At 31.6% G+C, this 27728-nt stretch overlaps 4 protein-coding genes and 1 long non-coding RNA gene across 5 annotated transcripts in view; 2 read left to right on the top strand and 3 right to left on the bottom strand.

Annotated features, from left to right (window-relative positions):
* LOC108751748 (probable chitinase 3) overlaps positions 1 to 5692 on the top strand; it is a 30093-nt gene extending 24401 nt beyond the window's left edge. The window contains exons 4-16 of the mRNA XM_018492136.1: positions 65 to 302; positions 476 to 655; positions 899 to 1022; positions 1430 to 1739; positions 2217 to 2640; positions 2838 to 3055; positions 3158 to 3312; positions 3389 to 3529; positions 3713 to 3860; positions 3936 to 4121; positions 4456 to 4578; positions 4700 to 4901; positions 5206 to 5692. Coding sequence (XP_018347638.1) covers positions 65 to 302; positions 476 to 655; positions 899 to 1022; positions 1430 to 1739; positions 2217 to 2640; positions 2838 to 3055; positions 3158 to 3312; positions 3389 to 3529; positions 3713 to 3860; positions 3936 to 4121; positions 4456 to 4578; positions 4700 to 4901; positions 5206 to 5414 — 2658 coding nt within the window. The 3' untranslated portion in view covers positions 5415 to 5692. The remainder of the gene's footprint in view (positions 1 to 64; positions 303 to 475; positions 656 to 898; positions 1023 to 1429; positions 1740 to 2216; positions 2641 to 2837; positions 3056 to 3157; positions 3313 to 3388; positions 3530 to 3712; positions 3861 to 3935; positions 4122 to 4455; positions 4579 to 4699; positions 4902 to 5205) is intronic.
* Positions 5693 to 5859: 167 nt separating this feature from the next.
* On the bottom strand, positions 5860 to 12123 carry LOC108751746 (chaoptin-like). Its single transcript, XM_018492135.1, has 10 exons — positions 11950 to 12123; positions 11381 to 11564; positions 10968 to 11115; positions 10622 to 10732; positions 9776 to 10522; positions 9067 to 9215; positions 8137 to 8919; positions 7207 to 7961; positions 6580 to 7096; positions 5860 to 6278 (listed from the first exon to the last, which is right to left on the bottom strand). Exons 2-10 carry the CDS (start codon positions 11562 to 11564, stop codon positions 5956 to 5958), a joined length of 3717 nt encoding a protein of 1238 aa, XP_018347637.1. The 5' UTR covers positions 11950 to 12123; the 3' UTR covers positions 5860 to 5955.
* A 1991-nt stretch (positions 12124 to 14114) lies between these two features.
* On the top strand, positions 14115 to 26302 carry LOC108751669 (NADPH oxidase 5). The gene is made up of 19 exons (XM_018491971.1): positions 14115 to 14417; positions 20091 to 20185; positions 20296 to 20407; positions 20478 to 20575; positions 20694 to 20814; positions 21102 to 21252; positions 21532 to 21742; positions 21970 to 22196; positions 22415 to 22603; positions 22799 to 22992; positions 23116 to 23437; positions 23545 to 23689; positions 23847 to 24016; positions 24330 to 24483; positions 24672 to 24889; positions 25106 to 25290; positions 25405 to 25614; positions 25742 to 25945; positions 26105 to 26302. The coding sequence occupies exons 1-19, from the start codon at positions 14271 to 14273 to the stop codon at positions 26300 to 26302; spliced, it is 3351 nt and encodes a 1116-aa protein (XP_018347473.1). The 5' UTR covers positions 14115 to 14270.
* Positions 25515 to 26736, bottom strand: LOC108751671. The gene is made up of 4 exons (XR_001939506.1): positions 26533 to 26736; positions 26212 to 26304; positions 25800 to 25933; positions 25515 to 25594 (listed from the first exon to the last, which is right to left on the bottom strand). It is a non-coding gene; the product is annotated as an uncharacterized LOC108751671 (long non-coding RNA).
* Positions 26737 to 27179: 443 nt separating this feature from the next.
* LOC108751686 (diacylglycerol kinase epsilon) overlaps positions 27180 to 27728 on the bottom strand; it is a 3786-nt gene continuing 3237 nt past the window's right edge. The window contains exons 10-11 of the mRNA XM_018491991.1: positions 27562 to 27698; positions 27180 to 27498 (exon numbers count right to left, since the gene is read on the bottom strand). Of these exons, the coding sequence (XP_018347493.1) occupies positions 27379 to 27498; positions 27562 to 27698 (257 nt within the window). The 3' untranslated portion in view covers positions 27180 to 27378. The remainder of the gene's footprint in view (positions 27499 to 27561; positions 27699 to 27728) is intronic.

Genomic DNA, 27728 nt, shown 5'->3' with positions numbered 1-27728 from the left:
TATATATATATATATAATTTTAATGGTTACATTCTATGCTAATTTTATATTCTCTCGCCTGCAGCTCGTATGCTATTATACGAATTGGTCCCAGTATCGGACGAAGATCGGCAAGTTCCTGCCGGAGGACATTCAACCTGATCTTTGCACCCACGTTATCTTCGCCTTCGGATGGCTGAAGAAGAACAAATTAACCAGTTTCGAATCGAATGATGAAACAAAGGACGGCAAGATCGGTTTGTACGAGAGAGTGGTAAATCTTAAGAAAGCCAATCCATCCTTGAAAGTTCTGCTTGCGATTGGTAAGTCTGTTTAATACTCCTTTAGATTGTCCCCATTATTCATTTGAACATAAAATTAAATTATTAACACAAATAATTAACGCGAACGGCGGAATGTTTTTTTAACAATCTAGCTTTAAAATTTACGCAAATTTAAATAACGCTATGACATCGCATTCCCATTCTATCTATAGGCGGTTGGTCCTTCGGTACGCAGAAGTTCAAAGATGTGTCTTCGACGAGATACGCCCGGCAGACCTTCATCTACAGCGCTATACCATATCTGCGGGATAGGGACTTCGATGGCCTTGACATCGACTGGGAATATCCGAAGGGTGGAGACGATAAGAAGAATTATGTCCTCTTGCTGAAGGGTAAAGTCTCGCCTCAGAAAGAGTAATAACAATGCGAAGTATCCTCGAGACTGGAAATGTCAGACGAACGCCAATCTTGATAAGGCGGTAGATTATTGCCTATTGTTTTAATTTTATCTTCCACAGGATTACATGAGTTCAATGTGCGGCGCAGCACTTGACATTTCCACTCTTCGTGCGCGCATATGTCACGTATGTCCGTCATGTTGCAGCTTGAATTCACTTTTCATTGTTTTCTTACAGAGCTGCGAGAGGCTTTCGAGGCAGAGGCGCAAGAAAGGAAGAAACCGCGTCTCTTGCTAACCGCCGCAGTACCAGTTGGACCTGACAACGTTAAAAGTGGATATGACGTACCGGCAGTTGCCAGGTATAAAGAAAAGAATTAAAAGCGAGGATAATAAATTCAACAATCTTGTTCTTAAGACATATAATTACAGACATTTACAATAGAGATCGAGTTATTAAATTAATATAAAACTAACATAAATATCAGACAATATACGTGAATGTTTCTTAATTTTTCATACTGTTATGCAAAATAAATATACACATATGTATAATATTTTATTGTTATTCTAGTAAAATGAAGTTACACAAATTTCTTTAGATCTTTATTGTTTAGAGAAGAATAATTTAACGTTAGCCAATTTTTTTTTTATTTTTTTGCCACGCGATTCTAAGTTGAGAGCGTGACGCTCTCGCTTTATCTACGTTTATCATTATACCTCATAGTACATATTAAAAATGTATTGTTTCATCCATTTATCATTCCAGTTACTTGGACTTTATCAATCTCATGGCCTACGATTTCCATGGAAAATGGGAGAGAGAAACTGGCCACAATGCCCCGTTATATTCCTCATCATTGGATTCGGAATGGCAGAAACAATTGAGCGTTGACAATGCGGCTACTATGTGGGTCAAGCTGGGTGCACCTAAAGAAAAATTAATCATAGGCATGCCTACGTACGGCCGATCCTTCACCCTTTCAAATTCTGCCAACTTCCGTGTACACGCTCCAGCTAGTGGTGGCGGAAAGGCGGGCGAATACACCAAGGAGTCTGGTTTCCTCGCATATTACGAGGTACTGTACATACCCGATTTTGCAGAGGAGCGGGAAAACAAATTTGAAACTATCTCGAGTATTGAAACTAACAGTTTCTTATTTCCTACTTCATCAACGCAACTAAAATTCTTTTAGTTAATCCTTTATATATAAACAATTATAAGTAGAAGTTAAATCGGTAAAAATAAATACTATAATAATCAAGTAAGAGAAAGAATTCTATCTACAGAAAAAAAATTTATAAGAAAATTTATATAAAATTGAAAAAATATATTTGCAAAAATTTGTATATGAAAATGTCGTAAGATCCGCTTCAATTGAAAATAGGATCCTTTATATTATTTGTTTTACATATAAATTGCAATGTTTGTAATTACTACATCACTACTGAATTAGGAATTATCAAAAATTTATTATAACGACATAAAAATCCTTTTTTAATCAAAATAAATCTATAAAGTCACGGATGAAATTGAAATCATTCTCTAATGTCAGATCTGCGAGATGTTGCATAACGGTGCTGCCTACGTTTGGGATGACGAGATGAAGGTACCCTATTTGGTGTACAACGATCAATGGGTTGGTTTCGACGATGAAAGATCAGTCAGGAATAAAATGCACTGGTTGAAGAGCAAAGGCTACGGAGGAGCGATGGTATGGACGGTAGACATGGATGACTTCAACGGCACTGTTTGCGGTGGAAATGTCCGATATCCTTTGATCGGTGCGATGAGGGAGGAACTTAGGGGTATTTCGCGAGGTTCCAACGCCAAGGACGTCGACTGGACGGCGGTTGCTACCACCATTACAGAAACGATTGTAAAGAAACCGGAGCCTTACAAGATTTCCGTTTCGGAGGTGCTCAACAAATCAAAGAAGCTTCAGAAGACCACACTTGTGATTAACACTCCAATCCATGGTAATCTTTTCAAATCAAATTGCTATAATTATAAAATTGTAAAATTATACTCTCTTATTATATCTTAAAATATTCCTCGACGTATGACGGACATATATATTTATTTTCTCGAATTATCGAAAGATTATCTTTGCCAAGAATTCTAATCAGAGAATAATCGCATTGTAATAAAAGTCTTTTTTTTTTTTAATTGACAGAGAGAGAGGCACAAACTATTTGTTACCTGACAAATTGGTCGCACAAAAGGCCAGGAATGGGACGGTTCAGTCCGGAAGACATCGATCCAACTCTCTGCACTCACGTGGTATACGCATTTGCTACTTTGAAGGATCATCTACTTACTGAAGGAAGTGATAAAGACGCCGAAATGTACAAAAGACTGATCGCGCTTCGTGACAAGAATCCGGACATTAAAGTATTTATCATGAAATTGTCTAAAATTTTGTCTAAAAATTCAACAAATTTTGATCGCGTTATTAAAATAACGGACTCCTCTGTTTCACTACAATGTTTTTAGATTCTTCTTGCGATCGGAGGTTGGGCATTCGGCTCGACGCCCTTCAAGGAACTTACCAGTAACACATTCCGGATGAACCAATTTGTCTATGAAGCTATCGATTTCTTGCGAGAATATAAATTCGACGGATTAGATGTTGACTGGGAATACCCGAGGTTTTATTTATATATTTTACTTCGTATATATTTTTCTATAACGTATATCTTTGTAATCTGAAATATTTTTTTGTAGAGGAGCCGATGATCGAACGGCCTACGTTAATCTTTTGAAGGAACTTAGACTGGCTTTCGAGGGTGAAGCAAAGAGCTCTGGCCAACCGAAGTTAATCTTGTCAGCTGCAGTGCCTGCTAGTTTTGAAGCTATTGCGGCAGGGTAAATTTCACAGATGTTGCAATATTAACATAAAAATTACATAAATACAAAATTCAATACAACAAGAGTAACGCATAAGTTAAAAGTAGAGTTTTTTATTCTAGTAGTTCTATTGTTCTATAGTTCTATTATGAATATGAGAATGTTTAGCTTATTAGATGATTTTGTGACTTTATTTTTTAGGTATGACGTTCCCGAAATATCTAAGTATCTGGACTTCATTAATGTAATGGCATACGACTTCCATGGCCAATGGGAGAGACAAGTCGGTCACAACAGTCCATTGTATCCCTTAGAAAGTGCTACTAGCTATCAGAAAAAACTGACAGTGGTAAATAAAAGTGTCCGCATGCTAAAGTCTTGATCTTATTGAGCTATTATGAAATTTTCTCTATTTGATGTTTAGGATTACAGCGCACGGGAATGGGTGAAGCAAGGAGCGCCTAAGGAAAAGCTCATGATCGGAATGCCAACGTATGGTAGATCCTTCACGCTGGTCGACAAGGATAAATTCGACATTGGTGCACCAGCATCCGGTGGTGGAGTGGCGGGAAACTTCACCAACGAATCCGGATTTCTGTCTTACTATGAGGTATTACTTTTTTATAATACTTAACAGCGAGCTCATTTTTGACGATATTTATTAAAGATACTTATTAGCTATACTTATTCTTTATTAAATTGACGATTAATGTAATATTCGTGAATGTTATTTTCGCTTTAGTTTATAATTGCGTTTTAAGTCCGAATTAGTTGCGTAGTTTATAAAGCCAAAAATTATATTTGTACATAGAAAATATTATTAAGCATCGAGATCCGTTTCAATCGATAATAGGATTCGAAAATAAGAAAATCTTTTTATTATTTTTGACATAATGCTGGCATTGCTTATATTGTTCCATTAAATTTAAATAAATGTTTCATAGGTTTGCAGCTTTTTAAATGAAGACAATACAACTCTAGTATGGGATAGTGAGCAGCAAGTACCATTTGCGTATAGAGATGATCAGTGGGTCGGATTCGACGATGAAAGAAGTCTTATTAATAAGGTATACATTTTTAATTGTACATCTCTGAACCTTTCAGAAAGAATATTTAATATTATTCTTTAGACATTAATTATTATACGCATCTCAATGTTTACATTCCTTAAATTATATTCTTTTACAGATGACGTGGCTCAAAGAAGAAGGCTTTGGAGGCGTGATGATTTGGTCAGTTGACATGGATGACTTTAGAGGATCTTGCGGAGCAGGAAAGTATCCGCTGATCAAAGCAATGAGGAAGGAGCTGCAAGACTATAAGGTCAAGCTGGAATACGATGGTCCTTACGAAAGTACCTCAAGAAATGGAAAATACACTACTAAGGATCGTAAGTAAATTGATGTATGCACTTACACAGTCTGCGTTCGGTTTGGGCGCTCACACGTTGTAAACTCATTCTATCTCTATTACTCTTTTTTCGCGGAAGAAAGACAGAAGCTTATAACACATAAGTGCCCAATATCGAACGCAGTTATAATATATTGTAGAAATCTCATAAAAAGAATAGCATTCTTACTGTGTAAATTATTGTATGTCCAAAATTTTCTCGAAAATTGATAAAACTTAGAAAAGATGGGTAAAAGATAGTTGAAAAATGATTGAAGAATTGATTGTGAAAATAAATTTTGCAGCAAATGAAGTGCTGTGCGACGAAGAAGACAATCATATATCTTATCATGCGGACAAGAATGACTGCACGATGTACTATATGTGCGAGGGCGAGCGCAAGCATCACATGCCCTGTCCTGTGAATTTGGTCTTTAATCCTAACGAGAATGTTTGTGACTGGCCGGAGAATGTCGAGGGTTGCTTACAGCACACACAAGCGCCGCCCGTGTAAAAGTAAACAGCAGCAACAAAATAATTATTTGCGGTACGTGAAACTGTAAAATAAAAAAAAGCGTCAAGGAAGTTTAGGAAAAATAATTTTATTGAAAGTGTTCATCAATTTGCGAACATAAGTATATTATCATCGCGCGTTAACGAGTTTTATCTTTATGAATTTTTTCTTCTATGCATTTTCCCACAAGTACCTTATTGCCTACATCCTTATTCCTACTTTTTAAGAATTTTTTTTCCATTCTTGTGTATTTCTACCCTCGCCATCTGTATAAAGCACGAAAGAAATCATGATAATTACGTTTGTAAATAAAAATAAATTCTTGGAATACCATTTATGTTTATAATTATTTTTTCTCCGCTCTCCCGTTTTCCTTTTCTATAAAGAGAACTTTTTCCATCTCTTGATATTAATCGTAGAAATAACAAGAAGCGGTTCTCGTAATTACTTAACTACTTTTATTGGTAAATCTTACATTGAAAAAGATCACATTGTGAAGACTAGGCCCAAGGAAAAATGTCGTACGAACATAAACTTGCAGTTAATTGGCGATGAAGACGAGGATGAAGAATTTGACGAAGGCCAACCAGGTTGTCGCCAGGCGTTCGTAATTTCCCGAGCTGAGAGCGGACGCTTGACAAGCGGTGTGCGGTGTGCCCAGAGTCAGCAAGACCTTGTCGGAGGAATAAGACGGAGTTGTTTCCGTGCAGACAGCTCGGCCGGCTATGGTCCTGAGCTGTCTGGCATCGGATTGCGATGCCGTATGAATTTGTCGGGACTCTCTGAGCCACCTGCGTAGCCACAGACTGAGCCATGCAATTTCGCAATCGCATTCGAGTGGATTACCTGACACCTGCAGTCCACCTAAAGAAAGATCATTTTATCATGCGTTCTCTAATAACTTTAGATACGTTAACTATCGTAACTTTAGAATTTTTATTAAAAAAAAAGGAGTCTTATCGAATCTGAGTTGAATCTTAGTGCTCGAATAATATACACTTCGAAAATTAATTTAAAATATTTAAGCCCTAAAATCCAGCTTAAATATGGCCTTTTTGTTACTTAGATTAGAATTTCAATTATTAGAAAAGATGTTATAATAAAAACCAATTTACCAATTATTTTATTAAAATACTTGTATTTATGTTATATTACAAACTCTTACCAGCCACCATGTTAGTTCCTACAGTCTCCCAGGAAAGATTCCCGTAAATTATCGACGGACTTAATTCATTGATATGATTGTTCCTTAGATCCAAAGTAAGCTGCGACAATCTCTTGGTCAACGATAGAAAAATATCCGACTGTAATCGTTGAACGTGCGTGTCTTTGATTCTCAATATCAAGTCTCCGCCTTCGATAGTGGAGAACGCTTCAGAGGAGATCAACTCAAGATCGTTTCCGGTGATCGTTAATTCTCTCAGTTGTTTCGTGAAGACATTTTGTATTTGATGCTTTAGAAGATGTTCCGTCACTTGAATCTCAACTGTTCGAAGCGGTAAACCGGATAGCAGATGACGCAAGTGAAATCCGTCGGCCTGCGGCCACGTTTGAATTCGCAGGTGTTTTAAATATTTCAGAGGTTGCAAACAATCTTTGTCCACTGATCTGGTCCGATTTAAATTTCTTAAGTTTAATTTCTCTAATCTTGGATAGCCCAAGAAGCTCTCTTTCGTTAATTCCTGTAAAATCCATTAAACATATTATTGACGTCTTCAATATTTTTTCTTCGGAAAGATTTAAAATAGAAAAAAAAAAACACTTTCCTTGATTTACTTCAATTTTAACTAACCTCGATAGGATTGCCAGAAACATCAAGTTCTCTCAAGAGGCTCAATCTGACACCGGGCATTAATGTTAACGAGTTATTAACCAGTAAAAGAATCTTCAAACCTTCTAGATATTGAAACTGCTTGTCAGTGGTCTCATCAACGTTGTTAAAAGACAAATCCAAATTATTTAAGTTGGTCAGTGGCAGTAACGGTACGCTTCTGAGACCGCAATTAGCCAGATAGAGATGTCTCAAATCTGGTAAATAATGAAACAGCTCTTTAAAGTTTGCTTGAAGAAAATTCTGAGATACGTTCAGACTCAGTAATTTTCCCAGAGAAACGAATGAATTGTCTGGAAGAATAGTCAGACGATTTTGCGCCAAATTCAGAAATACCAGCTGAGAAGTCGGGAAAGCAGTCGAGTCAAGGTGATCCAGGAAATTCTCCGCCATATTGAGATCCCTTAGAGTATAACCGACTTCTAAGAACGACGACGAGGGCACGACGGTGAATTTATTGTGACTGAGATCGAGGATTTCTAATCTGGTACCCTCAAAAACATCTTTTGGTAACGAACGAATCTTATTGCTCGAGAGAATCAGAATCCTCAGACTTTTTAAATTTCTGAATTGCTCCGTCGACAACTGCGTTATTTCATTTCCGCCAAGATTCAGCCACTGAAGGGACTCCAAACCGTGAAAAGATTGTTTGCGTAATGTGTCTATCTTGTTGTTACTTAAGTCCAGAGTTTCTAAATGAGGAAATGCAAATGTTCCTGAAACAATATAAATTACAGTTGCTTAAAAATGTTATTTAAAAATCACAGAAATACCTGTTCTGTAATTTGGAATGCAGGTTTAAATATACTGCATCGTTAATGAAAGTATTGAGAATTGATTTTCTGAAAATTGCAATTAAAAAGATAGAAACAAATTATTGTATTTTCTCACCAGGATCGATTGTGGCAAGATAATTATTCTGTAGATATAAGTTTTTCAAATCGGGCGTTCCGTAAAACGTATCCGCTGATAAATGGCTAATATTATTGAATCCAAGATCCAATCTGGTAAGATTATTCATCGTAGATCCTGAATCGACAAACGCGATTGCATTGTAGGAAACATTTAGGGCAAAATCGGGACCACCTATCTCTGAGATAGCACCCAAATCCAGCACGGTCAGCTTGTTGAATTCCAAATGAAGGAAACGCAAGCTGGACAAACCATACAACGCGTTTCTCTCCATCTTCTGTATTCGGTTGTAAGCTAACGATATAGTCACCAGCTTTGGGCAATCTACGATGGAGCCAGATGCCAAGATTCTTATTCGATTGCCAGTCAAGTCAAGAGACAGCAGCTCGGTCAAATTATGGAAACTTGACTCCGGTATTGCCTCCAGGAAATTGTATCCCAGTTTGACGTCCCTTAACTCTGGATGCACGCTTGAGAGGAATATCCTTTCGGGCAAGTAATGCAATCTATTTGATTCCATATTAATGTAACGCAATTGTTGGAAGGAGTAAAAGGCTGTTGCCTCGATTGTCTGAAAGTTATTGTTGTCTAAAACCAGCCACCGGAGATTTGAGAGTGGCCTAAGTGCACGCTGTGGAAAAACGTCTGTAGCGAAGGCGAAGCTCAATTCGAGAATGTCTAGACTCTCCTCGAGACCAACAAAACAGTCATCATCGAGTTCCGTCAAATGATTGAAGGACAGACTGAGCTCTTTCAGTTTACCTAAGAGAAAGCTCTATCAAAGACAAATTCACTTACATGTATATAATTATAATATCTACCAATGTTATTTGTATCATTAATTCTCCGCGACACATAGCGATTATTTACGACAATATACTTTTACAACCAAAATTATAGTCGACGTACCGGCTCCTTTGAAAGTCTCAGCTTTGAGTTTCGTCAGGATATTATTCCTGAGCAATAAGATCTCAAGGTCCTCGGCCCATTCGAAATCACCCGGCTCGACGTGGGAGATCTTGTTGTAACCGAGATTCAAGTGCAATAGCCTCTGGCATCTGTTTCGAAAATTGATCGTCAGATATGCTGCATCAAACTTTCTTTCCGTTATAATTTTATATTATTAATTCGAATTTTTCATACTATGTGATTTATTTTGACCTTTACGGTTTATTTATATAATTTAACAAAACTCTACACACACACACACACAACATACGCAATTATAATATAAAAATACAGATAGTCACGTGCTTTTGCTTTTTAACATACATATATAAATAGATTTTTTAATAAAAGTGGATTAATTTTTTATTCATACTTTATATTTTTGTCTTTTCATTTTATAACTTGGATTAAACATAAATTAATTTTAGTAAATTAAATTAAAGTATTTTTATAAAGAGTTTACTAAAGCTTTTATAAAAATGATCACAATTTTTACATCTTTTTAGTTTTCGGACTTATAAATGTCGAAGAGACCTGTTATGAAAATAAAAATTTGTAATTTAAACAATTTTAATGCAACTTGAAAATTATTATTAAAAAATAATCTCTTCTCAATATTATGAGAATTCGAAAGCAAATAACTTCTCTCATACAATAACATTAAAAATACCTGGACAAAGCAGCAACAGGTACTGCATCTAGACTGTTAGTTGCAAGAGAGAGAGCCTTTAAATGCTCTGCGAATTCTTGAAAGGCCTCGCCGGAAATATTTTTAATCTCGTTATTAGCTAAATAGAGATACGATAATATCTTCAACTGGCTAACAGCGCTTGGTACAGTCGGCAAGTTGTTATTTTCTAAATTTAAATATTCGAGACTATCTTCCAGACCGCGAAATGCTTCCTTGTCAACGTTTCTGATGCTGTTTGATGATAGATGAATTCTTCTGGTTTCAAGACGATCAAACATTCTGCGTGGTAATGAAACCAATTTATTTCCGGCTAGATTAAAGTCTCTGACTTTTACAGTGTGATTGCTCAGATTGGGCGTCTTCATCCATTCAATGGAATTCTCGCTAACATCTATGAGCTCCAGATTGGAACTACGAAAATCTGGCAGTTCTAGATACCTGAGATCATTTCCTCTCATATACAGCCAAGTTAGTTCTTTAAGACCTCCCAAGGATTGTGGGAATTCTTTCAAGAGATTATTATTGATACTCAAAGTATGCATGTTTGGTGGTAAACAATCTTTAAAGAGTTCCTCGATATTATTGCTGTCTAAATTTAACCATACCAAGTTGGCGAAATTCGAAAAGATTCTGGGCACTTCGGTGATCGAGTTATCACCAAAAAATGCGTTCGTTAGAGTCTCTTTGGTGCGGCCCCAGTCGCCATCCAACGATGTTAAATGATTGCTAATAATTAATAAATTTTATAATTAAAACACTTTATTTAAAAAAAATTAGAGTAATTATTTTTTAATAAACTAAAAAAAATTTAAGTTTGTTACATACCTGTGCATATTAAGCCAATTTAATTTCCTTAGATCGCGAAAAACCTTAAAAGGCACATCCTCAAGGGAATTGTAGCTTAGATCCAGAGAACGTAGACTGTCCGTAACACCTCTTACAAAAAAGGCATTAAAGATATAATTTCTCAATCATCGTTCTTCAAAGTTTGATTCAAGATAATTGCATAAATAAATTAAATTCGGATATGTGTAAGTTTATATATTATTAAAAGACTTGAGACATATATATATATATAAGAGAGTTAATTCAAAAACAACGTAATTAGTTTATCGTTAATTTATACGTACAAGATACTTTTATTATGCATGAGGAAAAGAAATTAACTTACAGCAGAGATTTATCACCTATGCTGGATAAACGATTGCTCATTAGTCCCAAAGCCTCGACACCTGCAGAACTCGCAAGTGCATCATTGTCCAATACTTGTATACCGGATCCAGCGATATCTAGTTGAGCCACATAACTCACCGATACGTCTAAAACGTTTCAGTATATAAATTTTGTTCAACTTAATTATATTTCGAAATTTTTACTATATACATATACATGTAATTGCATCGTTGCTATAACCGTGAAAGAAATATCTCTATATAGATTTTTTTATATAAAATAATATAATGCAAATATAATGATAAATCCGTATAAAAACACAATGCTTACCGTTATTCTAATAAAATAATCAAAGAAAATCTTCATAATTAAAAAGTAGTTCTGATCAATAACATTAAATTCTTAGCATACCAGGAAATCGTGCGAACGGAACTCCCATACAGCTAATATCCATCTTCGTAAAATCGTCATCATCATCCTGAACCCAACACATGCACATTGAATTGAATGTGCAAGGAACATTGTAACATCTTATACCAGAGCTCCAAAAGAGAAGTAATAATATATTCGTCAATTGAATCACGTCGAATACCATCTGTAAAAAAAATTAAATTTTTATTATAATGTGTGTGTGTTTCAGCTTACAATATAATTTGCAATAATTTTCAGACTATTCAAGTTTTCAAATATTTTGTTTTATTTATTGTTAATTTTTATTTATTATAAATTTAGAGAGAGAACAATTTTTTACAATAAATATTAATAATAATTTTTTTTTTAATTTAATCTTTATTAAAATACTATTCGATTTTAATTTCAAATTCATATTTATATAGCAATATTTTCATGCTATTTTCAATAGTGATTTCAATAGTGAAGATTTATTATATTCGAAATTGTGAAACAAAGATTTTTGTATCACCTTAAAGAATTATTACCCTGTCACACACACACACAATATAAAATTACTTTAACCAAACCTTGTCCAGGATTAAATTTAAGCTTTTATGGAGTTCTTCTTTCAGAAACTAACGTATGTCTAACTGACTTCAAAGATGGGAGGCTCATCTCCAGAAAAATATCGGTTTTCAGGACACTTTCATAGCTCGTTGTTGATTCTGTCCGAGAGACTAGGAAGCAAACAAAACGCGTCGAAGACTGGACTCGACTTCCAAAGCGCAGGTGCTGTCCGGGAAGCGCAAGCGCATCTCCTAGCGACCTTTATGGATCGAACGTGGTTGAAGTTGTGATAATTCTAACGAAAATGAGTACATAGTATTTAGTTATTATGCGTGTGTAAACTGTCGTTTATAGTACACAATTAATAATTTAATTAACCGCAAATCTAACAAGCAGTTTCTCTGTTCAATCCGTGAAAGTAGCATTGGTATTTAAAAAATTATTATTAACGAAAATTTCTGAATATTCACGTACGCGTAAAATTTTGCGATTGAAATATAGACTTAATGTAATAATAATTTGTAAAACTTCAACGATATTACATGCATCAAATCGATTTTGTAACTATTTCACTACATTTTAAACGAAAAAAATTTTTACAATAAGTTGGTATTTCCTAAAGCTATAGATATATTATAAAACAACTCCATAATTCAACTTTGACGCATACATCAATAAAGTAAATTTTGTTTTTTCTTTTCAACAAAAGATGTTATTATTATACATTGTAAAATATTATATTTTTGAAAGAAAAAATGACAATTCAATGTCAAAAGTCAATGTATGTCATTATTCAGCATTTGTAGTGATGATCACTATCTATTAATAAAACGCAATTTATATGACGGATATCTTCTACGTAAAAGAGTATTCACGCAAAAGGTTTCTTTTATGATAGGTTACGACAAATATATTTTTTAAATTAATGGATTCATTTATTATCTGATTGTGGCATTGTGGTAATTGCAAATTATTTACAACTAGTTTCCGGATCTTAACGTATCTATTTTTATATAATATAAGAAATAAAAAAACGAGGAGAGCCACAACAGGAGAGGAGAAGGAACCCAGAGCTTGTCAAAAAGTGAAAGGTTGTCCGTCTCTTCTATCCCCACACGATCTGAATTGCCAGCAGAACCGATCTCTGTCTCCATTCCTCTCTCTGTCTTTCTTTCTCTTTCCCTTACTGTATCGTCCTGTAATCCAATATAAGCGTTTATTGGTATGAACATTTCCAACCAGCCGGTGACATCCGCGTGAACGCCGTTGATGCCCCGAGGATGATTTTCATTCAATACTTTTCTCAGTAACGTTAAGACGTGTTAACACGGTGATCTCGCTTATTGATGCGCAGCGATAAAGTGAATTTTCGTATATTCGTTGAACCGGGTTTTCATTCTTAAGTACCGAGAGATAGGACTGTGTGTGTGTTTACACGCGAATTAATTACGAGCTATCATCAAATACTTGTTTGCGCATAAAAAACGTGACAAAGAAAAAGGTTGCTAATTTTTTTTCTTTTTTTATTTGATGTTTGATTATAATAGTTTCTTTCGGTAAAAAAATTTTATGAAAATACAACTGCAATTTTATATTCGCAAAAGGTAAAGAACCGATGCGTATTCATATATTACTTCTATACTTATATTATCGGTGCTCTCAAATTTTATTTGTAAAAGATAGATAAATAAAGTAGAAATGGTGATATTCAAAATAAAAATAAAATATTCTTGCTTACAATTTTTACGTTTATTTGAGATAAATTTCTAAGATACTAAAAATTTCTTTTATTTATATTAAACCTCAAGACAAATGCAGGATTGAGAGAGAGAGAGAGAGAGAGAGAGAGAGAGAGAGAGAGAGAGGAGCCAAAATTCATATTACAATAAATATTATACCTTTTCATAAGAATATTAGAAGTGAAATATTTTTTAAATATAATAAGTAGTTATATTTTCTTTATCTAAATTATTTTTATTAAATAATTAGAAAAAGTTATGTTAAAACAATTGATTTTTCAAAAAAAAGCTGATTTTTTTTCTTTGAATTGCAAACGAGAAAAAAATTAATGCTTTAAAATACTAATTATAACATAATAGTACATAATAAGTGTAGATTATTCATTTCGAAATAACACAACAGCGAACATTTATAAATATAACCTTCCATTCAAGTACTACGAAACTGACTTGTTGAATCATTCGTATCCCAAACAAGAACGAATTTACGACAAGAAATGCCAGGAATCTTGTTGATCTCGTGATGAATTGCCAAAGTGGCTGTGATCTCGTTTCTTTAGTGACACCCTCGTTCCTCACAGTTGCAAAGAATATTCACTAATATGGAAGAGACTATTATTTGCATGGAGGAAGAATGTCTGTTAGAGAAGAGGAGGACGAGGATTCTGAAGGAATGCAAGGAGATATTGCAGGAAGAAGGATCCGGGCGTTATAGCAAAGAGGCCTTTAGAAGACTCTTCCATGATCAGGTACCACAACAGAAACTAAATAAAAGTAGATACATTAATAAATACTGTATAATAAAATAGTAACCTGATTAAATTATATTACAACTTTAATTTAAATATATTAAATTATATATTTATTTATATCTTCTGTTCAATTTTTCGGTAGACACTAAAAATAGATAGTTTTGATAGTAAGAGAATTTCTTTAAAAATATGAATTTGCATTTATAAAAAACATTTATAAAAATTCTGAGTTTCCGTAAAAATGAGTTTTGTTAGTATAAGTAGAATGACATCATAAACTCGTTCAAAATACATAAAAGTGTCGGATAAAATTGTCATGACTTTCTTTAATAAAACAAGATTACCGCTTTTATTCATGAAATACAAGAAGTATATCTAGAGTTTTATGACACGGATTAATTTTATAACGGTTTTTTTAAACGTTTCGAAACAGCTTGATATGCATTTTATATAAAGTTCATGTAAGTAAGACGTCACCTTTTTGGAAGAAAATCGTGAAATTCAGTAAAAAGTGTCGTATCTTTCATGGGAAAGCAATTAAATGCAAAAATCGTAAAATCAGAAAGTTGAGGATATAAAGAGACAACAATGTAAAAAAGAAAGATCAAGCAATTTAACCCTGTCATGTCCAATAATATACATATCTAGATTATTCCCTACATGGGGAAATTAAAAAAAATTTGTATAAAGCTACAAGTAAAAAAATCAATAAAATATTTTATTTTGTTTTGTCACAAAGATACTTATCATATCATAAACTTAATAAATACTCATCATATCATAAATTACTATTAAACGACTTTCGAAAACTATATATAACTCTAAAGTTTCTAATCTACTAAATTCTTTAGTAAATTAGCACATATATAACAAGATGGAAGACCGTCTTCGTGATAATCTGGTACTTTCTTAAAGTGGCCATGAAGAATTGCAATTATTGTAATTATTGGCTTGCCGCCTTACTTTCTTTTGTGAACAAAAAGAAGGTTCGCGTGGCACTAAACATGAAATGTCGACGTTACATCATCTGCGAATATTGGCTTGTCGAGTAATTATGGTTCTTTTAAAAAGCATTTACACATTTTTCAATTATCCTTTTTTACCATGATTTACCTGTATTTAGATAACAAAATAATATTTATTTAACAAAATAATTATAATTATGAAGCCAAATCATAAGCAAGTATAATATAAATTTTGTAGATTTTTAATAAATATTAATTATAATAGGAAATAAATAATATTTATCATTTCAACTTTTACTATAAAATTCTAATGTTTTTCTGAATAATACAAAATAGATTCAAGAGATTTTTAAATTACCATCAAATACATATAATAATATATAGAGTGATTTTTTTATGATTTGCATATTCCAAAAATATATAAAAAAATATATATATATGCTTACTTAAAAATAATATTATATTTTCCTCAATTTTTAGAAATAATATGCATTATTGTGAGCAATGTATTTTTTACATAGATTAAACTTTATTTGTCTAACATACATACATTCACAAACTTTTATATTACAATTAAATATACTCTAAATGCTTTAGTAATCATTTTTTCTTCTTAAAATAAAATAAAATATTTGTATCTCGCTCGTTTCGGTTCATTCTACTATATTATTATATTGTTATAAAATATGTTATATATGTTTATAAAACAAATGCAATTTTCTGCTGCACTTTTGTGTAACGTTCTTTTTTATAGTACAGATATCTTATTTAAAAATACAAATCTTATCGAAATATGGAGAAATAGTTTTTGTATTTATATTCTTGAATACGTTTTATACTCTTGGGCGTTTCTCTTAAACACTCATAACAAATATGAAAAAAAAAAGTAAAACACGCATTTGCACATACATGAGCGCTATGAGATTATAATCGTTCGCCCAGTCAATCATTTCACACTCCGACAGAAAGCGCTGTCATTATATCGATTGCAAAATGTTTTTTAACAAGCGTGATACATATTTATGTTTACATTAAGACGTAAACTTTCAATTTTATTTAACATCAACTCATTTAATACTTTGATTTGCAATTATCATAACAATTAATAATAAGATATGAACAATGGGACAATATTGCTTTCTCACAAAGATTATCTTTCTACACAAAATATAAGCAACAAATATAATTTTAATTCAGAATAAGAGGATTAAGTCCATTCATGCGCGTCATTTCTCTTCCAATTATGAGAAGGTACTTCGCCGAATAAGGAGAGCTTATGACAAGATTTCCTTGTCGGTGATGAAATGCTTTTGATTGAATTTGTGATCTCGAACTATGTACCCGTTTATCGAACAATCGTCTCCTTTGTAGAAGATCGCAATCGACGGGCAATGAGTCCCACTCTCGAGAATCCGAGTAGGAAAAAGAGACCCGAGGCGGCAGTGACGATATGAACGAAGCAAACAAGGGGTTCTATCGAGGGCCCATGATTTTCGATCAAGGTGGCCGATCGCCCCGGGTACGAGGCCTTGATGCCTCAAGCGACTCGTGGTCGTTTGAGATTGATCGATTGCAATCGTAGAGCAAAACACAACGTCGAACGGGACCGATTTCTCGTTTATTAACTATCCATTATCCCTTTAACTGTCGACATAAATAGCCGAAGCATTATCGATTGTCATTAGAGGAGAAGATGGCCCCCATTCACATTTTATACAATAACTTCGTTAATAATCAATTTAAATTTAAAATTTAATGATTGCATTCGTCAAAATATTGTTTTATCGAATCTAGACTTAAAGTTATAAAATATTTATTATATAGGATATTATTTATATAAAATGTGGTGATACTGCATAATAAATCTAAACAAGAGAAGATGCATAATGTGGCCTTTCACAATTTTCTTCTTTTCAAATAAATTATAAATATTAATTTTGTATAAAAAACACAATATATAGTTACAAAATTATATATACATTATAAAAACCAAAATATTGCAGAATATATGTAAATGTATATACGTTAATACATAAAGAAGACCGGGATCAGTTGACTGTAGGGATAAATAGAATAACCGAGGCTACATTAAAAACAAGACACGCGTAAACGTCTGAGCACGCAGCAACGACTACCGCTAAGTCTGTAACATCTTGTTGCGAATACATCTATGTTAGAAGTTATGCCACACAATTTAAAAAAATCGTACACCTAAGTAAATATTTTTATTCTTAAAGTTTTGTTTTACAATCGTATATGATTGTCTGAGATATTTAATTTAATTTCTACTTAGATAGTAAGTGTAGTTCTTACTTAATAAAGTCCAACAGATTTTTTTTGTTTATGTATCTTTGTTTGTCGTATATTGTTAATGTTTTTAAAAAAATGAACGGAAGATAGTAGATTAGCCACAGCATGGAACTGTATGACTCATTTAGTGACGACTCTTATAGTACTTATTTAAAATTTTATTCCTTTAAAGAGATTTTCCTCAGTAGTAAATATTATAAGTTTAGTTCCCTCATGCCCAATCTCGAAAACTAGGCTTATTCGACGTGTTTTTGCACGAAATGAACAAATTTTGCAAAAAGAAGCATTGTTTTATCCTGCGAAGCGGGGTTTGTGTTTAAAATATATTGTTATAAAAGTTTTATTAATATGTAGCCAAAGATGTAGCTTAAAATGCATTAATCTTTATTTTAATAATCTTAGTCGAATTACAAATGCATTAGAAAAATGTATTTTTTTTCATATTAATTATCAGTTTTTCCTTATTATTAAAATATTATTAGGTAGTTCAAATGTATGTAGTAACTGGTGTAGAATTCATTTCTTTCATAAGTCTCTTAATTTTGTCTATAAAATTTCGAACCTCAAAAATGAATCTGTTAGCCCCGATCTTCCCTACACTTATTTAATAACGAATAACATTAAAGTACGTATATTCGTGTAATATAACGCTCAAGTTTAAAAAGAACAAAAAATATATATATAATTAAATGCTAAAATATACTTTAAAAATATTTTAAAATACTTAAAAGTAAAAGTGAGTTATAATACTGTAATACCGGCTATTATATACTGGCATATTAATACAAAAGTTTAATGGAGGAGTAAATAATTTACGGAATAAATAATTTTTTTATCAATAATTGCTTAAATTTGTTATCTAATGGCATATATAAGGACTGTTATATCTACAAGAATTTTAATATAGTTTTTTTCTTGATCAATTAAACAACGATTAAATGTATATTTATAGTAATAAAATATAAAAGTTTTTATTAAAATTTAATCACTTTAGAAATAACAATTATAAATTCATAAGACTTAATTTATATTAAATTAAAGTTAATTTAGTCAAAATAAATTAATTAATTTAACTAAGAAACGAATAATATATATTTTGTTGTACGCAATTAATGGTTTTTTAATATAAGTTCCTAGTATTGAATAATAATATAAATTTTTCAATCAATATCTTCACTTATTGTATTATAAAGATGATTATACTGTTACATCAAATCTATATATTCGCAATTTTTTTTTAATTATTTTCTTTCTTATTTTTGAAGAGATATAAATTAAGAATTATTGATTAAAAACATCAGATACTTTTTATTTGCGTAGCTTATATTATAAAAACCGAACACACGAATTAATCATAGCATTATTGCAATGTGAAAATTTTTTTTGTCTATATGATTCCAAAAGTCATATTAATTGAAATTCTTATTTAGACAATATTTCATTTAATTTATCTTATTAATCTTTTCTATTAATCACAATATAATAAATCATCAGCGTACAATCATAATAGTTATAAAGTTTCCTGGTAGCAAGTTACATCAAAATGACGACAGAGTAACTTGCAATCAGAGTTTATTAATTTTAAACTTTTTTACTTTTAATGATAAATTTTGTCTAAATTATCTTTCTATTTCTATAATAATTTATCTTCCATTCCTATTTACATTAATGTAAACTATATCTTGAATTGTTCTTTAATTAATATTTAAGTTAAATGTTTTTAAAAAAAATGTCTCGTTGTGATTTTGTAAGTCATCAAACATTTTTAAAACATATTTTGTTATTAAAATATGTTATGAATAACAATTTAGACATTGTCTATATATATCATACTCAATAACTATATCTCGCGAAGTTAGGACACGTTTCTGGATCTCGTACGTGACGAGGGAGCACGCAATGTAATCTCATGACATTGACCTATTTCTTAACGACCGAGAGTGAAATATATACGTGTGTATTGGCCGAGATCCATGACAATAATGATCGATATGCATCATATTGATGTTAACGTTGATGTGCGTTGACGCCATCATACGCACCTGAGGCTAGAATTTTAATAAACACACTTCCATTATCACATATTAACTTTGGCCCAGATTACGCGTACATGTAATGAATATAAGAAACATATTTTAGATAATATGCATATTAAATATATGCAGTCTTGCGAGTAGTTTGTAATATTAATTTTTTCTCTGCAATTAAGATTTGTACTTTCGTGTTTTCAAAAAAGCAAGTATATTCTGCTAGCTTCTCTTAAATAAAATTGAATTGATGGAAGTTTTAAATCGTTCTATTATAAGAATTTGCAACATTTATCCTTTCTTATTGCATAGAAAATTGACACTTTGTTACATTCAATTTGTTAACAACAAATTGTGTTTTTTTCCAGGCGCTTCTTGGGAAGTTATTTATACTGTTTGACCAAGATTGTGATGAGTTATTGAAACAAGATGAATGGCTCGAATTCCTCAAAGGAAGGCTGACGTAAGGATAAGTTCCTATCATATGAGTATCCATATCTATGCATAAAACGTAATTTTCGAATGGTACTTTAAATATACTTATATTTGTTTATTCAATATTGTTTTTATTAGAAACGAGAAACAAAATGATTTTGTCGATCAGATTGAAAGTGTTGCATACGTATTATGTGGCGAGAATCCAATAAATTTGTCCAATTTTCGACAGATCTTCTATACCAAAGGGGTAAGCTACTATATTCTTACATCTACAGAGCAAATGAAAAAAATTACAATTAACAATTATCGCGTCGTAGATCATTGATAAATTGTACCGATTAATTGATCATGAGAACTCAGGATATGTAACATCTACTCAAATCTTAGATATGATATCTGGAGTGAGTAACACCAGGTAATATGTTTATTATAAAACTGTAAAGATTTATTATTATTACTTTTGTTGTTATTAAATTTCTTAGCTTTGTCAGCTTTCAAGCGTTATTTATTAACTAACTAAATTTTTATGTTAGGCCACGTGCTGGCTTCGATAAAGAAAATCTTGAATGGCTGGAAAAGATATTTAAGCAAACTGTTGGAAACAAAGGAGAAATATGCCGTGAAGAATTCAAAACAATCGTCACTTCGAAGAACGTAGGCAGGAGGCATAAGTATTCTTCATCTCTCAAACACGAAATTCTAATTTCTCATTTTTCTGATATAAAAATCGTTATTTTATTTCTTTTCGATGCTATTTTTATTTCCTCCTACGTTTCGATTATACAGACAAAATTTGTGTATTAAATTGTGTACTGCATTACATTTTTTAAAGACAGATACATCAATTTTATTCATTGAGAAAATAAATTAAAGATCAACAAATAAGCTAACATTAATTTGATGACGTTTGGGGGATGTGATATTTATTTTATTATTTTTAGCCCTTCTTTACCGAGAGAGTCTTTCAAATATTCGACAAAGATAACTCTGGTACGATATCGCTTCAAGAATTTCTAGACGCCATGCATCAATTTGCTGGAAAATCTACGAACGATAAAATTAGGTTTCTCTTCAAAGTTTATGATATCGATGGTAATATTTGCGCTTAATCATTCACATAAAGTATTTATGAAAAAAGCTTATATTTTCTTCAAATTTAAAAAATAAAATAATAAGTCATGATAAATTACATCACAAGAGAAAGATTTAAGTACAAATTGCCAAAAGTACATATATTTTAAAAAATGCTAAAGATCTGAATCAAGAATGTGTATCTGTGAAAAATTAATAGATGTTTTTCAAATGTTTTGAAATTTTTATCTGGATACAAATTATCTTCGTTATTTCACAATGATTTTTGTTAAATAAAAGGTGATGGATTAATACAACTTCGCGAACTAGAACATGTTATGAGAGCTTGTATGGAAGAAAATGGAATGAAGTTCAGCGACGAGCAAATCGAAGATCTGACAATTGCACTTTTTGAGGAAGCTGATCAAGACAATAGAGGAGCGATCACCTTTGAAGGTCTAAAAAAACAGTTAGAGAAGCATGAGGGTCTGCTGGAAAATCTCTCGATTAGGTTAGACAAAAAATTATATAAAATAGTACAAAATTTTTAAAATTTATGAATCTCATATAATTTAAAAAGCAAATTTTTTCCTAATTAATATTTACTTTATAGATATTTAATGCTCTTTTAATTATTATATGTTAATTTTGAATTATTAAATTCTTTATTGAATTATTATATTCTAATTTTCTTAAAGTAAGTACTAAACTTAAGGTATAAAAATATGATAATCGCAGCATAGATCGATGGTTGGTACCACCGCAACCAAAATTAAAGAAAAAATCTATTTTGGATACGTTTTTGTCTCTTCGTCCATATCAACTCACAAAGCCATACATAAAGAATAATTACGTCTTTATTGCCTTTATTTCGATGTTCATGCTTATCAATGTGATTCTCTTCGTCTCTCGTCTCTACAAGTATCGAAATCACAGTGTCTACATAATGTTTGCACGTGCCTGTGGTAAGGAAAGTATGATAATACAATACTCAATCTTTTCTAAACTATCATGTAAATATCTGTCACGTAAACATGTAATAATTTTATTTCAAAATAAAGGTTTTTAATAAATTTGGAATCAAGTTGTGTTAATCACTAAGACTCAGGTTAAATTCCTGTTAAATTAATGTTTAAAAACAAAAATATAAGAACAAAATTTATATTTCGAAAATATATTTTAGGGCAATGTCTGAACTTTGATTGCACGTTTATCCTGATTTTAATGCTGCGCCAGTGCATCACATTTTTAAGAACGCATAGCTTCAATTCATTAGTGCCCCTAGATCATCATATATACCTTCATAAAATGACAGGGATCTTGATTGGAATCTTCAGCATTTTACATACTCTGATGCATCTCATTTACTGCGGTATATTTAATACTTTATTTAATTATTATTTCATACTTAATGTCACCATAATTTGAAATAGTAAAAATCTTTTCTTGAAACTAATAAAGATTACGTTAAATTCTTATTATATTAATTTAATTTATATAATACTCTAATTTTATATTTAATTAAATTAATATTATAATAATTGATATCTAATAAATATATTTGTAGGTACAGTAATAGTAAAAGACGAGAAGATGAATAGCGGAAACTACACTATGTTTGAATGGTTGTTAACAAGTCGACCTGGATATTTCGGTCTGGTTACAGGCAGTGCATATCCAACTGGGGTAGTTCTGTTTATTATACTCGTCATTATGATCGTTTGTTCTATGTCGTTCGTACGGCGTGGAGGTTGCTTTGAGGTACGAATTTTTTACATTATTACCTCTATTTACTTTTAAATTCAAAATTATAATTTTTATGATCCAAGACGTCTGTAAGCTTCATCGTCTTATTTTTTAATTAAAATAATTCTTTGTTACAAGATATTTTATTGGTCTCATCTGCTATACATACCATTCTGGATTCTGATGATCTTCCATGGCCCTAACTTTTGGAAATGGTTCGTCGGCCCGGGTGTCATATACTTAGTGGAAAAGATTCGTCGACTCGGATGGTTGCGTTCTCAGCGTGGCAAAACATACATAAGTTCCGGTCTCCTTTTACCTTCGAAGGTGACTCATCTGGTTATTAAGAGGCCACCCAATTTTCACTTTCATCCTGGCGATTATGTATTCGTTAAAATCCCGGTGATAGCAAAATATGAATGGCATCCTTTTACTATTAGCAGTGCTCCCGAACAAGAAGGTAAGCTAGAAATTCTTTGCATTTTGATCGATGTTATCTTTTATTATTGTGATTACATTTATATACGTATGTATATCTTTCAAAATTGATATATTATTTTTATACAGATTATATGTGGCTACATATTCGTGCGGTTGGCGAATGGACCAACAGTTTATACTCGTACTTTGAAAAAGAACAAATAAAACTTCATTGTGCTGACATAGTGCCTGCTGATAACTGTGACGCTGCTTGTGTTTCCTTCCAAAAATCGTAAGTCCAATGTGATTAAAGATTTATACAAAGTCCAGAAAGTAATTTTGTAATTTTGTGCATTAAATTTAAAGTAATAATTTCTAACAATGGAATTCTAACATTCGTCGTTATGCTATATTATATATTAGCTTTTTTAATTTCTTTTATTGTGTAGTTTTATCACTGGCAAAAAAACACCACTTATTATGACACAGAAAGCCTCAATGGAATCTCAGGCTCACAACCTACTGGACAATCCTTCGTTTGTATCTGACTTATCGAATACCGTGTCACCTTCGCATGCATCCATTAAGACTAAGTCTACATATTTAAAAACTACAGAACGTGAGACTTATTTAAAAAATAATATACACACACACATACACGCGTGCACGCGTAAAAATCAAAAGGATATAATAAATCCAAATTCGTATAAGGTCTGTTTTCTGTGGCTGAACTAATGTACACTATTGGAACTTAAAGTGAGACAGGTATATGTTTAATATTTGTCGAAAGCGCGAAAAAGAGTTCTACTGCAGTTTAGTGCAGTAACAGAGAACAGACTATTAAAATCACGTTTTTGTCTATAACACTTATTTGCATAGTAATTATATTTCCTAAGTTAATATTAAATATTGTATATGAATTCATTTAACAGATACGCCAGAGTCAAATAAGGAATGGAGAAATGTGTCTCTAAGAAGAGATAAAAGACTACATCAATTTTTTCTCGATACTAAAATACCACTTGAAAAATCACACTCGATGCCCGATATGCAAATCAAAAGTAAGAAGAAAGAGCGACTCAGAGCGTAAGTACATTAATATTGGACATACTTGCACTCTCTCAAAAAGTTTATCTTGTCACTAACTTTTTTTCTTTACGTATTTTATCTCACGATTAAGTCTTCAAATTTTATTGTTATAATTATAACAATTATAAAACATTTGCAATAAAATATTTTATATAATGATATTCTTATATATTTTGGTATCGTAGACTTCGAGATTATATGAGATCTGAATCGGAGAGGAATTTCGACGAGTGTCAGATGAAATGCGCGCGATTCAAGTCATTGGGCTTAGCTTACTTAAGTCCGCAGAATAAATCATTGGCTCAAAGTTTCCGATACATGCGGACGAAACCGACTATTATCGCATTCAAAACACCTAGCTTTGAAACGGGCGATTATGAGATTGACGTGTTGTCAAGTGTTGGTAAGTTATTGGGAAAAGTAATATTTATTTGGAAATAGAGTAGAGAAAAAAATCTTTTTACAAAATAATATTGTATAATATAATAATAATTATTATTATTATAACTATGAAAAATCGTTTAAGCTAAATGATTGTATTTATGAGATTAAAAATATTTATATTAAAAGATACAAGTTCTTTCCATATTATATTTGTTTATCATGCGTATATCTGCAGCATCAAATACAAATGCAGAAAGAAATGAAAGAACACCCATTACACCGGTTACAATGCAAATTGCGGCGGAAGAAGGAAAATTGAGACAAAGGTTTAATGAAGTAGATAGTTCAGATAGTTTGGATTTGAAATCTGATAGTTCTTTTCAACCATCAATAAATTATCCTGTAGGAAAATCACTGGAGGTAAAATCTTATTTATAAACAATTTTTTTATTATGAGCTACGATTTTGTTCTCAAGATTTCTTCAATTAATTATTATTAATTTATTTCGAGTAAATAACGTGTCGTCATTCTAGATCTTTTTAGACGGTCCTTATGGAGCACCGTCAAGTCACATTTTTCGAGCGCAGCACGCTGTTTTGATCGGCACAGGAATCGGAGTTACACCTTTTGCTTCTATATTGCAATCGATTATGCATCGATATTGGAAAGCGAGACATACCTGTCCAAAATGTTCGTTCTCCTGGGCTAGTGAAATTCCGCCTACTGTAATGAATTTACGAAAGGTTAATAGATTTTTCTTCTCTCTCTCTCTCTCTCTCTCTCTCTCTCTCTCTCTCTCTGATTTTATTAATCTTGGAATAAAATTTGAAATAAATTATTGATTTAAATTTAAAGAAGAATATTTTATAGGTAGACTTCTTTTGGATTAACCGCAATCAACGTTCGTTTGAGTGGTTTGTAAACTTACTATCTCAACTTGAAATAGAGCAAGCTGAGTTAGGTATCACCATGGAACGCTTTCTGGAAATGCATATGTACATCACAAGCGCATTGCAAAAGAGCGACATGAAAGCAGTTGGCTTGCAATTGGCACTGGATCTTCTGCACGAAAAAGTCAGAAATATCTTTAAATTATATATAATTTAAGTATTTTTAGTCTTAGTTGTAAATATTTTTAATTGTGGGATTAGTTTTTAAATTTATATTAGAGAATTTACACAAATGACAAAAAATGTGGCTTATTAATTTTTTTTGTTACTTCTCGTTGATTAGGAAAAGCGAGATCTCATTACAGGATTAAAAACCAGAACAAATGCGGGTCGTCCCAATTGGGACAAGGTATTCAAACAGCTTCAGGATAAGAAGAAAGGAAAAATTACAGTGTTTTTTTGCGGACCGCCACAACTCGCTAGGATTCTTCGATACAAATGCGATCAATTTGGATTCTGTTTTAAAAAGGAATCCTTCTAATACTTCAAAAGAAAATTTAATAATTATTGTATTAAAAAATATTAATATAGTTTGCAATTTATCATACATACATTTTTATATTATTTCATCAAATTATAGATACATTTCTATATTATTTCAAATTATACATACATTTCTATATTATTTTATCAAATTATAGGTATGTGTGTGTGTATGCGTAATAATTGTTTTTTAATAAATTATTTTCTATGATTTTAATATGTACTCACGAATACAATCTTTCTGTCTTTTTTCGGTTATAAAACTTTTAATGTTTAATACACATTATTTTAAGCAATCAAAAATGATGTTTCCTCTATATTTTATTTCATTTTTCCAATTTTTAACATATCTTAATCAATGTCTTTCATTATTCTAGCCATCTCGTGCAAAATCCAAGCTGTTGCTAAGATTAATAAAAAATACATTTGATGTTCTGTCATAATTTAATAAAATTAATTTTCTATGTTATTTTCTTTTTTATTATTGAAGAAGAATTGCTAAAATATTCTGTGTGTTTACATTATTCTTTACTATTTTTTTCCAAATAATATAGTTTTACACATTAAATTTTTGACTGAAGTTTTGCAACAAATGAATTTATAAATTATCTGAAATTAGCTTTTAGTATCAATAATCACTATGGTATATCAATAAAGCTTTTCAGTGCACATAATTTATATAAACTATGAACTCAAAAAGTCTTAATTAACATAAAAGAAGAAGAAATAAACAAAAGGTTATTTTAGAAACGTTGTTAGAGGAAAAAAACTTTTGTAAACATCAAAATATCTTTATTTATATATTATTTGATATTTTATTTGTATATTTTTATTATAAATACAGCACCAATAAATAAAAGCAACTACAATCAAAAAAAGATGTAACGTACGTACATTCTTTTTTGTGTGGAATAACATTGACTAGAGTTCTTCATTTCTTCTTTATACACTTCAATATTTTAATTGCCGAGCTAAGCTGTTCACGATATTTGGCAAATATTAACTGATATTCGCACAATAATATATGAATAAATGCATTTGTGCAAATTTTTTATAAGGTCACGCGGCAAATATTTAAGAATCGCTACTCAATAGCATAGAAGCATGATCGCTGTATGTTATGTTGAATTCACATGGATGTTGGTACCAAGGCTCACCGTCCACTTGCATAGCGCATGGCCGCGATAATTTTATCTAAGAAATAACAATACTTATCTTGTAGATGCAAAAAATCTTTTGAATTATAAAAATAAATACCTTTATGTTACTTGCTTGACCAATTCGATGTGGTTTCGAAAGGCCTACTTGGAGCTGAGCCATGTGGAATGAAGAATAAAGCGCAACTACTTCCAACTTGCCATCGTTAATACTTTGCACTTCCGAATCTTCGTTTTCTATTAAGCAATACGTTTCAATTAGTAATT

Source organism: Trachymyrmex septentrionalis, unplaced genomic scaffold (assembly GCF_001594115.1).
Source record: "Trachymyrmex septentrionalis isolate Tsep2-gDNA-1 unplaced genomic scaffold, Tsep1.0 scaffold51, whole genome shotgun sequence".
NCBI lineage: Eukaryota > Metazoa > Arthropoda > Insecta > Hymenoptera > Formicidae > Trachymyrmex > Trachymyrmex septentrionalis.
This window is presented reverse-complemented; position numbering and strand designations above follow the sequence as displayed.

Coding starts and splice junctions, on each gene's coding strand:
- LOC108751746 (XM_018492135.1), bottom strand. CDS start 11,564: ATGGTATTCGACGTGATTCAATTGACGAATATATTATTACTTCTCTTT. Junction 9,216..9,775: donor CCTGTTGCTGCTTTGTCCAG/GTATTTTTAATG, acceptor TTTTCGAAACAG/ATGCCAGAGGCTATTGCACT. Junction 6,279..6,579: donor AGGAACTAACATGGTGGCTG/GTAAGAGTTTGT, acceptor ATCTTTCTTTAG/GTGGACTGCAGGTGTCAGGT.
- LOC108751669 (XM_018491971.1), top strand. CDS start 14,271: ATGGAAGAGACTATTATTTGCATGGAGGAAGAATGTCTGTTAGAGAAG. Junction 22,604..22,798: donor GATGCATCTCATTTACTGCG/GTATATTTAATA, acceptor ATATATTTGTAG/GTACAGTAATAGTAAAAGAC. Junction 25,615..25,741: donor CTGTAATGAATTTACGAAAG/GTTAATAGATTT, acceptor AATATTTTATAG/GTAGACTTCTTTTGGATTAA.